The sequence below is a fragment of the Zosterops lateralis genome (assembly GCF_965231275.1).
Source record: "Zosterops lateralis genome assembly, chromosome: 2".
NCBI classification, from domain to species: domain Eukaryota; kingdom Metazoa; phylum Chordata; class Aves; order Passeriformes; family Zosteropidae; genus Zosterops; species Zosterops lateralis.
This window is the reverse complement of record NC_139763.1, coordinates 88,433,148-88,445,557: the sequence shown is the minus strand read 5'-3', so window position 1 is coordinate 88,445,557 and position 12,410 is coordinate 88,433,148. Positions and strand designations below refer to the sequence as shown.

The 12,410-nt window shown below is 37.0% G+C and overlaps 1 protein-coding gene across 1 annotated transcript in view; it reads left to right on the top strand.

Moving 5' to 3' along the window:
• Positions 1 to 12,059, top strand: part of PRMT8 (protein arginine methyltransferase 8) — a 55,347-nt gene extending 43,288 nt beyond the window's left edge. Inside the window, exons 7-10 of the mRNA XM_083854994.1 lie at positions 3,012 to 3,127; positions 7,610 to 7,760; positions 10,031 to 10,152; positions 11,952 to 12,059. Of these exons, the coding sequence (XP_083711120.1) occupies positions 3,012 to 3,127; positions 7,610 to 7,760; positions 10,031 to 10,152; positions 11,952 to 12,035 (473 nt within the window). The 3' untranslated portion in view covers positions 12,036 to 12,059. The remainder of the gene's footprint in view (positions 1 to 3,011; positions 3,128 to 7,609; positions 7,761 to 10,030; positions 10,153 to 11,951) is intronic.
• Positions 12,060 to 12,410: the final 351 nt, after the last annotated feature.

Here is a 12,410-nt window from a genome sequence, read left to right as displayed (position 1 = left end):
CAGTAATTTGAAGTATGAAAAGGAAAGATGCGTGTATAAATTGATGAAGACTTTCCCTAGAGTTATATTAATACCTCTAGCTATATTTAAAATGTGGATTATAGTAGATTTAGTTTTGTTGTTGTTTTGATAAATATATAATCCATCATAACAGTCACAAAACCCAGTAATATTCTTTTGCCATTCAGGTCCTTATTTTTGTTTTTAACATAACAAAAGCATAAAAGCAGTGAGACGTGAATTAAATGTACATGTGAAGAAATAAACCTAGAAAAAATTATATCTCCGTGATGGCTTGTCAAGAAGAAAAAAACCCACAACATGTAGTACTCATTTAAAACATTTTATCCAAGAATTTTTAAATTAAAAATAAGGATCAGAAATTTAAATTTTACTTGTATGTTAAAAAAGGATTCTAATTTTGGGGTTTTTTTAATACTTTATAGATGGATAAAATTGACTTTTCCTTTTCTTTTAAAATGTCAAGAGAGTTTCATTGAAGTATCATGAATAACTGGTGCTGTTAAATGACATCTACAAGTGACCTAGTCCAGGCTCCTGCTGTGATCAAATGAACAAGCACATTAATTCATTCTTTTTTTTTTCTTTCAACATTTTTTGATTTTATTTATTTCTCAGAGCTGGGCAGTTTCACTCAAAGGCATTTTCCATTATAAAAAAAAAAAATAAATAAAAAAATCACAAATTTCCTAAGCAGATTTATTAAACAAAGATACAAAGATGTGAAAGTTTGGGTTAAATTAGTGGGCTCAGACAACCTTTAAATAAAAATGCCTAACTCCTCATTCTTTCACTCTCACCTCCTCCCAGGAAAGGAGGCTTGGTGTTCGTATAATCAAATTCAGTGCTAATACACAGAACTGCCAGTTGGTCAAAATTGCTATTTTGGGTCAAAAGCGAGCCCAGTGCAGTGGGGCAGTGACAAGAAGTCTCTGCAGGTGCCAGGCAGGATTATATCTCCTCCTCAGGCACAGCCTACATTTTTCTCCTCGGCAACGTGATGACCTTGACAGCCAAACTTCTTACAAAATGTACAGATTCAAAAGGATGTATGATGCACACATTCTGTAAAGGAATCAGATCCATTTTGGCCTAAAATCTTTCACTTTGCTTTTGAACTCCTTCCTTTCTAGATCTTGAGTCTTTTTCTTCTCTCACAGGCAATACACCTCTTTTCAATTTTTTTTTTTTTTTTTTTTTTTTTTTTTTTTTTTTTTTTTTTGCCATTTGAAAAAATGTTTCAAGTAATTTTTTCCACTTCTACAATGTTGTTTTCCTTTAAGACACTTTATTTTCTGATTTTACCTGATTTCCCTTCCCCTCTTACCTTATATACCTCTGTGTCTTTAGTTATTTCCATCTCACTATTTAACTGCACCACCATCTTGTCTCTCCTTTCCATTTATAAATCCTTGATGGTCTCTCCTTACATTTCAACTTTTCATCTTTTTCTCTTTTAAGGAGGATAGAGTCTTACCTTCATATGAGATGCAGGACTGAGCATTTTAAAGGGTGTTCAAGAACCATTATATTGATTAAGAAATAATGCAGTATGAGGTTTCTAAAAAAAAAATCTAACTTCTGATTTTTCTAACTGAAGATTAATACCACAGAGTACTACTACAGTCAATTACTCTGATTTACTGCAAAATGTAAAACATATAATATTAATTTTTTTGCCTCCTGTGGCAGCTCTCTGCCTAAGACAGATTGGGCCACGTATTTCAAAGGTATCCCACATAGGCTGAAGTGCAGTAAATTATGGAGGCACAAATAATAAATAAAAAATTAATAAATATTTTCTTCAGGGCTTCCTAGTTAATCTTTTCTGAGTAATCACATAAAAAAATATTACTTTTATAAAAGTAATCTGAAGTTCTCATGCTCTCATGGTGTCCAAAAGAAAAGTTTCAGCTCCCCTGTAACATTGAGAAACTTGCAACCCAATAAAGAGATAATAAAGAGATATCAAAGAATCATTCATGCCAAAGTTTTTTCCATTCAGGAATATGCAGATTTTTATATCACATTACATTTTCAGTTGTACTCCTCTGGAAACCCCAGTAGCTCAAATGCTACTGTGCAGTTCTGGAATAAATGAGACATTTCAAACATGCTCAAAAATGTGTTTACCTGTTTAGTTCATTTTTCATTCAAACCATTTTTTAAAACATTCCCAGTATTCAGGTTAGATTTTGAGATGAAGCACTGAATGGACCTTGACTTACATGCTTCATAAGGTTAAGATTTCACTTGTTTGAAGGTTCTTGTTTTCACTTTTTTCAGCAACCTTGTCTACTTTTCCATATTTCAATGTTTTCATTTTGTGCAAAAAATCCTCAGCATGATAAGAGGCATCTATTGGAACAATCAGAAGAGCAATTCAAATACAGAGGGTTGGCGTGACTTTTAAATCTTTTCAAAGTGAACCTTTTGCTTTTCTGTCACGATGTATGTGCAGATTAAAACTTGGAGTCCCAACTATTGAAACACTTGCAATTCTACTCCTGCCAGTAATTCACTTGCTGAAACTAAAACTACTTAAATAATCAAAAGAGCATGTAAACTGCCAATTGAGTGGCAATCTATGGCGGGAGAGGAGTTAAAGTAAGTATTAAGCAGAAAGGATAGGAAAAGATAGAATCCCTAACAGCTATTCCCAACACTCGGCCTGACATCAGATGATTTTGGGCAACAATCACAAGTATCTAAAGCCACAAAAATCATTGACAAATCTCATATAACACAGTTTTGGAGACATCAAAAATAAGGGTCTCTTGTTCAAAGATGTACATTGAGGGCTTATCTTGCCACGGCTACATTATCTGTAAAATAGCAAGGATGACACAGACAGGCAGGAGCAAAGAGATGAAGGGGACATCTTAAAATAAGGGGGTGGTCCAAATTCTTTCAAAAGAAAAGTGCCTTGAGAAGCAAAAAAATTTTTCTCTTATTGCTGCTGACCTTGCCAAATCCATTTGCATTGACAGGGTGGGAGAATGTGTACGGCTTTGACATGACCTGTATTAGGGATGTTGCCATGAAGGAGCCCTTGGTGGACATAGTAGATCCAAAGCAAGTGGTGACCAATGCCTGCTTAATAAAGGTTTGGTGATTGTGAATGTACCTAATTATGAATGTTTACACGTAACTGTGGGGTTCTTTTGGGTCCTGCTCCTTATGCTCTGCTACTATCTTTGAATGCTTTGAACCAGCTGCAGAAGCCATCATTGCAGCATGTTGTCACGCTAAGAAGGAAAATTGTGCCATTTTAAATTAGCCAGTTCTTGCATGTTTCACATGCTCAGTACTATCGCATGACCTGAGCATTAACACTGATATCTTGATTTTTGATGGAATTCCCAAAAGCAAGATGCTCCTTGTGTCTCTACTCATCTCATTATACCTGCAGGCTGTAACTCAAGATTTTTACAAATTTTACATGTGCAAATACTGAATGAAGAGAGACGTGGTGTATTTAGATATGAATTTGAATTGCCCTGCCTTTTTGTAAATAGAGGTTGGAAATCACTGATTGAATGCTGCTGAGGAGAAGGGGTAAATGATTCTCCTTGCAGTAAGAAAGTCTGAAGCATCCGTTCTGAATTGATAATGAAATAAATAATTAACTCCAAAATATGCGATCAGAATTTGAACTCAATCACTCTAACTTCCCAATTCTTAGCCTTATATAGAATGTTACTGTTCTCTCTCAGTCCCAACATCTGCACCCAGAGGTTAACTGGTACCCTCCTCTACATGTATCAGAAAGGTCACTAATCCCTGTTCATAAGATCATGTTAACAATAAGGGACTGCCTGCAGAAACACCTGAAAGTTCTAAAATTCCCTTCAAGTGAAGGAATCTTCATCATGGGGGATAGCTGTCATGAACAAGGCTGTCTGTATCAGTAGTAGTGGTAGTACCAGGTCTGTGAGCCCAAGAGCTCATTTATCCCAAAAAAGTCAGTTCTAACCTTTCCCTTTCACTTTTTGCCAGTAAAAAACACAGCATTAAATATTCCCATATGCAAAAAGGAAAGCCATGCCTCCAGTCCCCAAAACCTTTACTGAAAGCAGAAAAAAGGAACAGAAACAGAAACTCTGCATGAGTACTTATGCATGCACAATCCATCTGCACTGAGGGGAACACAAGATGGCTGTGCTTGAAAACAGCCTCAACCAGAGCAATTTAAAATTGCAGCATGCACAAAAGAAACAGCTATTTAGACTCTATGAAATATGTCCAGAGAGAAAGAGATGAGGGAGCAAAATGGGTTGGCTGCTCTGGAATAAAAAGCTGCACACCCTTAATTGAAGTGCAAATCCAACACTTTATTTAGAAGGTCTTTGAAAGTAATTTGTTTAAGATGACAGACAACAGTTTTCAAAGTGTTTCTATTCAGGTTTTGTATTTAGTTTTGGCATCTTTTGTCCATAAACTGAATGGCGCTGTACCATGTAGAGGCACCATGACAGCAAAGCAGGTAATAAGTACGCAAGCACAAACCACCCTCCATTCCAGAATCAGTTGCTAATCTCACAAACTGATCACTAAGATAAGAGAAAATTGTCAATGAAAAGCATGAAGGAGGGAGGTTTATGTTCAAGATAGCAACATGGAAGTAGGAAAAACAAACTCTGTAGTTATATATTTTAAAATTTAATTTACTTTTGCACATGGTTTATTTGTATAAAATGCATTTCTTTCATACTGAAAATATTTGTGAATTCAGAGAATAATATTAGCCTAAGAAAACATTTGAGAATAAACAAAGCCATAATGTTTAATTATTCAAATGTTTTATTACAGCACTTTAGGATAGCACAGCTTGTTCATATTAGATTCACAGAGGGATTTTTAGGTTTGTATTCAACCCAAAGCCAGCTAATTTAGGGTGGCTTCCAGATGAGTCTGGGTTCTCTCTACATTAGTCAGTGGATGGACCAGTCAGTGGATACATTCCTCAGAGACCAGTCAGAGTCTTGTGCTTCTGCAGTTATTTCAATTCCCAATTTAGATGCTCTGAATGGTTCTACAAAATCAGCAAAATAAGACATCAACTGTGCATGCTGTGTAGCCATGGCACTTATCTGACATGCTGGAGACTTGAGTAAAATTGCCTGGTTTTCACTTCTCAGAAATTGGATGTAACCCAAGTCCTGAATGCTTTAAGGAACTTTAGGCACTAGGGCACAGGTGCTCTAGCGGTGGTGCACGCAGGGAATGCAGCATCCTCTCTGCTGTGGGAGTCATTCTCTTTTGCAGAGACTTAAATGACAAATACATCTGAGGGGCACAGGAATTGTTCTGCCACGTAGGAGTCCTCTGTTTAACTTCCATACCAAATCAGGCAGTGAGAGTAGTGAGAGTAGTGAGAACAAAGCATCTTCAAACCACCAGAATCAGTAAGTGAACTCAGGAATAAGAGTACAGGTGTCCTGCTGGGGGCCTACTGCTTTCAGTAACACTGCCAAAAAAATGGAAAACATTGTTTCACACTTAATAAATCAGTTGTGTTTTCTTCTCTGATCCAAAAACAAACAAGCAAACAAAACAAGACCTGAAAGAACTCCACCAAACCTGGACATCCACTAAGATTTGCATGTTTAGCTTATTTCCATGCTCACAAAATTCTAGCTGAGTAACTTGACTGTCTGGGAAGGAGATCAGGAAAGAGATGCCATGGCACTGTAGAAGCAACCTTAATTCCAATTCATATAATTTGTCTCCTGTGCAGTTAGCTGTAATGAGTGTTGTCAATTCTCAAATTTATATTTATTAATAAAAACCCCTCCACTTATGTCTCCTATCTTGAGTTGTAAAAGAAACCATGTTCCTGTCCTGAAAAAAAGGACTGCAAAAGTGACCAACAGTATATTCAGGACATTTGTTTAATATTTTTGAGAAATTTCTACTGACTTCTCTAATAAAAATATTTCATAGTGCTTTTGATTCCACTTTATCCTGCACAGCCAACATCGCTCAGAGAGAGGGAGCTAGTTCCCTTTTATGTGCCTCACCACTACACTTAAGTCCCAATTTCCCCACAGTGAGATCACTGAAAAAGAGACCAAAAATTACAGATAGTCTGCAGCTATCACCCACCAGTCCAGTTTATCTCGGCAAAGCAAATTTTGCAGGCTGCTATGGAATTCTGCTGGGACACCTCCAAAGTTCTCATTCCTACCATGCTTTTTTCCTACTCTCTTTTGAGGGGGAAAAACTAAAACCATTTTAAGGTTATCACAGCTTTAAAGGACCAATTATATGCATAAACACTAGTGCCTCAGGGTGTCATTGCAATGCAGTAGAATAATTTTCATTATGGTTAAGTTGTTCTGGAACAATAATGTTAACCAGACAGGCCAAAACTATGGCTTGCTTAAATCATCTCCCCATAAGTTTTCTAGGTCTCAGAAACACATATGTGGTCCATGCAAAGACCTCAGTAACTGAAATATGGCTGCATCTTTCTATGTCTCTCTTTGCAGTCTTAGGTTAGAGAAGGCAATTTCTATAAAAGCCCTCTGATGTGCCCTAAAGGAGGCTAAAAGAGCCCTCTAATGGGCAGTCTAGACTTTCTTCTCCATTTTTGCAGTGCAGGTCTTAAGAAATTCTAGTGAGGTCAGAGACACAACTCCTGATTTCAGCTGGTAGAGTAGAGAAAAATCTGGATTTCTGCCAACAAAAATTCTGTTTCCCTGTATGCATGAGCAATAAGGGTACCACAGCAATGAGAATGAGCAATGAAGGTACCAGAAAGTGCATAGGAAACATTTCCCACAGCATTAGAATAGTACTTCAGATTTACCATCCCCCCTATCATCACTACAACTTTTGGAAACCACCCAGATAAAAGCAGTACCTAGCTAAGAAAATCAGATCCATCTGAAAAACACAATTTAAGCCTTGAACAGTGAGATGTAAATATTGATGGAAATAAGCAATCCTGAAGACTACATTGTTGCTTCCAGCTCCTGCAATCGAACCATAGTATGATTGACATAATTTGCTTCTGTCTTGTTCAGGAGTAGGATGCCTGTGCTCACTGTTTGGAATCAGTTACCTGACACAGGACTAGAAAGCATCACCACCAAAAAGCAGGTCTCTCTCGTGCCTCAAATGTTTTGACTGCTTGACACAGCCAAATCACTTTCCAGAGATGCAAAACCAAATAAGTTTATTTTTATTAAAAACCCAACTCTGGCATCTTTCCTGATGTTGACAGTCCCTGATGATAAAAGGTCTTTGAACTGGACCTATATCTCCATTTTAACATCTTCCTGTATATATCAGAGCACCTTTTTACCCTGATTTTCCCCAGATCCTTGCCATTCCCAAGAACACACACTCTTCAGTGAGTGTCCTCTCTGTCATCTTAGTCAGATAACTGGATCATTTGCTCATGTTTTGATATATTAGAATATACTTCTGATTTCTTACAGTGTTAAAAGGCTGCCAGTCATCTTTGTATCTGATCATTGAATGAAATACTGAAGTACCTCATTTAATACTTACCTGAGAGTCACAGACATCTGCACACATTACATTACATGTAAATGTAATTTCTTTCTCCTCCAAACAGGAAGTAGATATTTATACAGTGAAGACTGAAGAATTGGAATTTACTTCTGCATTCTGCCTCCAAATTCAGCGCAATGATTACATCCATGCCTTGGTTACCTATTTTAATATTGAATTTACAAAGTGCCACAAGAAGATGGGATTTTCTACAGGTAATCTGTATTTCTTTTAATTTCATTTCTGTTGCTATCAGTCTATCAGTGCTGTTGGTTAGATGGTACAGGAAGGTTTAATGTACCACCACATTGGAATTTCAGTGATAAAAACTATTGTAGTTTTGGGGGAGGTGAGTAGGATGGGGAAAAGACAACTGCTTATAGGAATTCTGTGGAAACAGGCAGAATTTCACAATGGCTATCAAGATTAGAGCTCAGCAGGAATGATGACCTGTGAATTTATGTCCCCCACCAGTTAAATCTAAATCCTGCTTCAAGTTTCTCAGATTAGACAGGAATTATAGGCTCAGAGGGAGATAGCAGCTCTGCATCCCAGTTTTCCCCAAATCCAAAACTCAACAAAGCTTGCCCCAGAGTCCAGACCAAAACTACCATTTTTTCCAAGCTACAAAAACACACATACTGATTATGTGAGTTGTCTCTAACAACCCAGATGTGAAAGTCTAACTTGCCTTGGTGAGCAGATATTTAAAGGAATAACTCCATTCCCTTAAGGCATTGTTTATCAGACTGAACAAACCAGAGTGTTTTGCAATAAATGCAAAAACCTCATCCTGTAGACAGCCTGCATGTAGACAGGAGGGTGAAGTTTTTCTCTGCCTCTGTTCAGTTTATCATGATTAGGTAGCTGCAGAAGAATTACTCCATAAAAAGGTTGTTTGGCCATCTGCTGCTGAGGGTCACCATTGTCGGGAAGACTGGTAAAGATTCTCACCTGGTGTCTGTTGGCAAAGCTGCACTGAATTCAATGAAGTACACCAGTTTGTAGAACATGTCTAAACACTGCTTCATTGATATGTATTTTTATAAATAATGAATAAGATGTAATGTAATCTGGGGTGAACTTGAAGACCTGGGCCTGCATTACACACACTCCCACCCTGTTCACACAAGATTCCAGTTATGTCAGGCTTTGCTAGGGAATATGGCCCTGCATAGGGGCATGTGAACAACTACGTGGGTGGGTACAAGGCAGCAGTTATGATTTAGAATATAAGTTCGATTTCATTTTGGTCTAACATGTTTTCAGTTAGAAATGTTATGCAGCCGTGTCCAAATAGTAAACAGTCTGGATCTGAACTCCTACAAGAGATCTCATTTAGCATTTAAGATTAACAGTCATTAAAACAGTCTGGACACAGACAAAAATTATCTGGTAAAATCCTTTTCCTTTCAAAGATGCCAATTTCCCAGCACAGATTCTGAAAAAAGTTGCTTTATAACGGTCTTCTGATTCTAGAATTTTACAAAACAGTTAAAAATTCTTGCCCTGCCAGTTTTTTATAAAGCATCAATATATCCCCAGTCACAAACAATTTTCAAAGCCAAGTAATTTTTTTGAAACATTGATGTTGAAATGAAATAAGGCTATTATTTTATTAAATAGTGTTAATAATGATACAAAACAGTGACCTCATGTGACTGAGGGATATAAATGGAAGAAAAATAAATCTATCAGAGGGTTTTTTTGCCAAGTTAGGAAGTCTTTCAGCTCCTACAGCAATTCTTATGTTCCTAGATGCTCTTGAGTCAAGAATGCTGGGAACAAGAAGTGACCAATATGAGTTCATTAGGCACTGTTCAAAGATTGGAATTTAAATAAAAAATAGAACCAAAGTAGTAAATTAAAAGCCTGGAATAGAAAAGGGTCATCAAAGTGATTCTGCTAAGCAAGACTAGAAATTAATTTAGACCAGTTTCCATCTCAGGCAACTTGCCCCAATGGCTTTTAAGAGTGCCAAAAGAGACCAAGGTACAAGTGCCCTTTCATCTGCTCTATCCTCCTGGAAACAATAAAATTTGCTGGTTTGGGATCACTAGTCAAATGTTTCATCTGCAACATCAGGATTAATAACTTTTGATGAAGCTTTCCTTCATGCTTTTGTATCATTGTTTTTTGAACTAATTTAGAATCTTGAAATTCAAAGCACTTAGTGGTAAAGGTTTTCCCAATTTGAACATGTGTGGGTTGAAAGAAAAGCATAAAAATATGACTATCTTGCCCTGTAACCCCTTTTGTGGAATCCTTCTTTCTAGGTGTGATTCACATCTGACATATTCTAGCAAAAATTAGAAGACAACCCACAGACAGCCAAGAGAATTGTGTTGTATAGTACATTTACTAATATAGTACATAAAGCATTCTATGAAAAGAAAGGATTTTCCCCAATTGTTTCCAAGCCATAATTTGATTTGCAAGGCATTTAAGAAATTTCAATAAGTGATACCCATGTATATATTTTTAGCACCTGATGCTCCTTATACTCACTGGAAGCAAACTGTCTTCTACTTGGAGGACTATTTAACTGTGAGACGAGGAGAAGAAATCTATGGGACTATATCCATGAAACCAAATGCAAAAAATGTGGTAAGTTGGCACCCCGATCCTAATTCCACCTCTACTGATCACAAACTATGATCAACAATAAAGAAAATGCATAGGAGTAAAAAAATGGGTGTGCTAAAGGCATTCATGATTATTAGTAAGAGCTCCAGTCACAGCTTCACCAAAGTTGATGACAGCAATGATAAAGCAGTGCTAATGTTACAGAAGTCAGCCTGCAAGCAGGCTAGCATGGGAAGGCAGAAAGGATTCAAATACATCACTTAGTCAGCTGCCCTCTGCAATCAGCCTAACCCCATTTTGTGACACAAGGAGGCAAGGGGTTTTTCACACTGTCATCGAAATCAGTGGAAAGATCCCTTCTGCCAACACAAGATGATCAAGAATAAGTACTTCAGTTGCACATCTGTGGGCACTGAGTGATTTGCCACTCAGTGCCCAAGGACAGTCCAACAGGAAATTAAGTAACACATTTCAGAGGAATGCTTGCATAAACTCACTGATCAAATGTATTTGAACACACTAATTGAGTGAAAGGGTTATTTAAAAATTGTGCCTTTCCATAGAAAACACAGATGCTTTATTTAAGACTAAAGCTAAAGCATGATGGATATCACTCTACCATGACTGCTGAAAACTTCCTCAGTTTCTCTGCTACAGGCTAAATCCCCCTAGTGCTTCTTTTAACTGGTAAGGAGACTGTGAGACATGGTCTGATAGACAACTTATGGCTGGATAGAACACAACATGAGAATTATGGCTTCTGGGAGAAACACTGGACCATTTTCTGCCAAAAATCTTGAGCAGTAACTCTTCATTTTCTATTACAGTAAACACCAGTTAAAATAACCTGGTTATCCACCTATGCAGTTGTAACTGTTGAAAAATTGCATTTGTTAACTGCAACAAACCTTAACATTCCATTGTCTTCCCTTTTGCATTGCTTTTCCATTTTTATATCAAACACAGATTGGATATGGTAGTGTTGATAGAGAGGGAGAAATAAACACAAAATAAATTTGGCATTAAAATAAACACATTCACCCCTGAAGCTACTTGCTCCAAGAGGAAAATAACATTTCCCTACCCTTATGTTGTCCTAGGGGGACTGGAATACTTTATTTTGGGTTAAATGTATCAATTTTCTTTGAGGGGAAAAATGAATAAAATATCTCAAATTTGTTCACATAGCAGTAAGCACCTGAATGCAGATTTAGGTGCTAAAATTAATATGCTCTTGATATTTGTCATAAGACAGAGAGATCACTTTGGTTCAAAAGGATTTGCTAGTGCTTTGTTCTTCTGAAACATGAAGTGTTTCAATAGCTTGTGTAGATACAGCTTCCTTCTGTAGGGCTGTGTAGTGCCTCTTCTCTAAAAACGCATCATTATAAGATAAAAAATTACTAAAGGCTTCTGCACAATGGGAAGTTTACTAGATCTATTCTGGAACAACCCCTAGTGGGAAAGCCCTTTAGCCTAAATTAAGAGCATCTCAATAGGGGATACCCTTAAAACATTTTCATAGGATACATATGATAACAGCATTTCAGAAGTTTCCTGATCCAGGAAGTAACCAGGACATTAAATCCACCTCAGGAAGAGTATAGAAATATGACCTAAGCACAGATTATATGGTGAATGCTATTACACATCTTACAGCCTGCTTTTTCAGTGTTAGCACCATTTAAAAACAGAAGAAGTTAGAAACCACCACAGGAATCTCTTGAATCTGCTGGTCTTTTCAACCCAAGCAATGATAACTGAATTAATACACTAAACTTATGGTCTTACTTACATGTTGCATTTAAATCTTTTTACAGCGTGACCTGGATTTCACAGTAGACTTGGATTTTAAAGGACAGCTATGTGAAATGTCAGTATCTAATGACTACAAAATGCGTTAGCAGGAAACCTTGCAGAGAGATGAAAAGGAGAATTTTATCAAGTCTTGAACTGCTGAGCTTCAAGCTAGGAACAACTGTTCACAAGATTATTATATTAAATACTAGAATGTTTACTCTGATGGAGGGTGGTAACCTGATCTTTCTTGCAGATAGTACAGGGGGCTGGGATCCCACTGTGAATGTACAGTATACAGAACTGTAGCTTTTGTTAAACATAGGAAAAAAATAAGCAACAGTCTTGAGTGTTCTGGTTAACTTTAGGATGGCAAAAGATGCATATACAAATTGTATTACTTACTGTGAATTTCTGGTTCTTCCAAGCTTTGCATGTTAAAGATGATTAGGGCAGTTTTCTCACTATGAAAGACTACTACA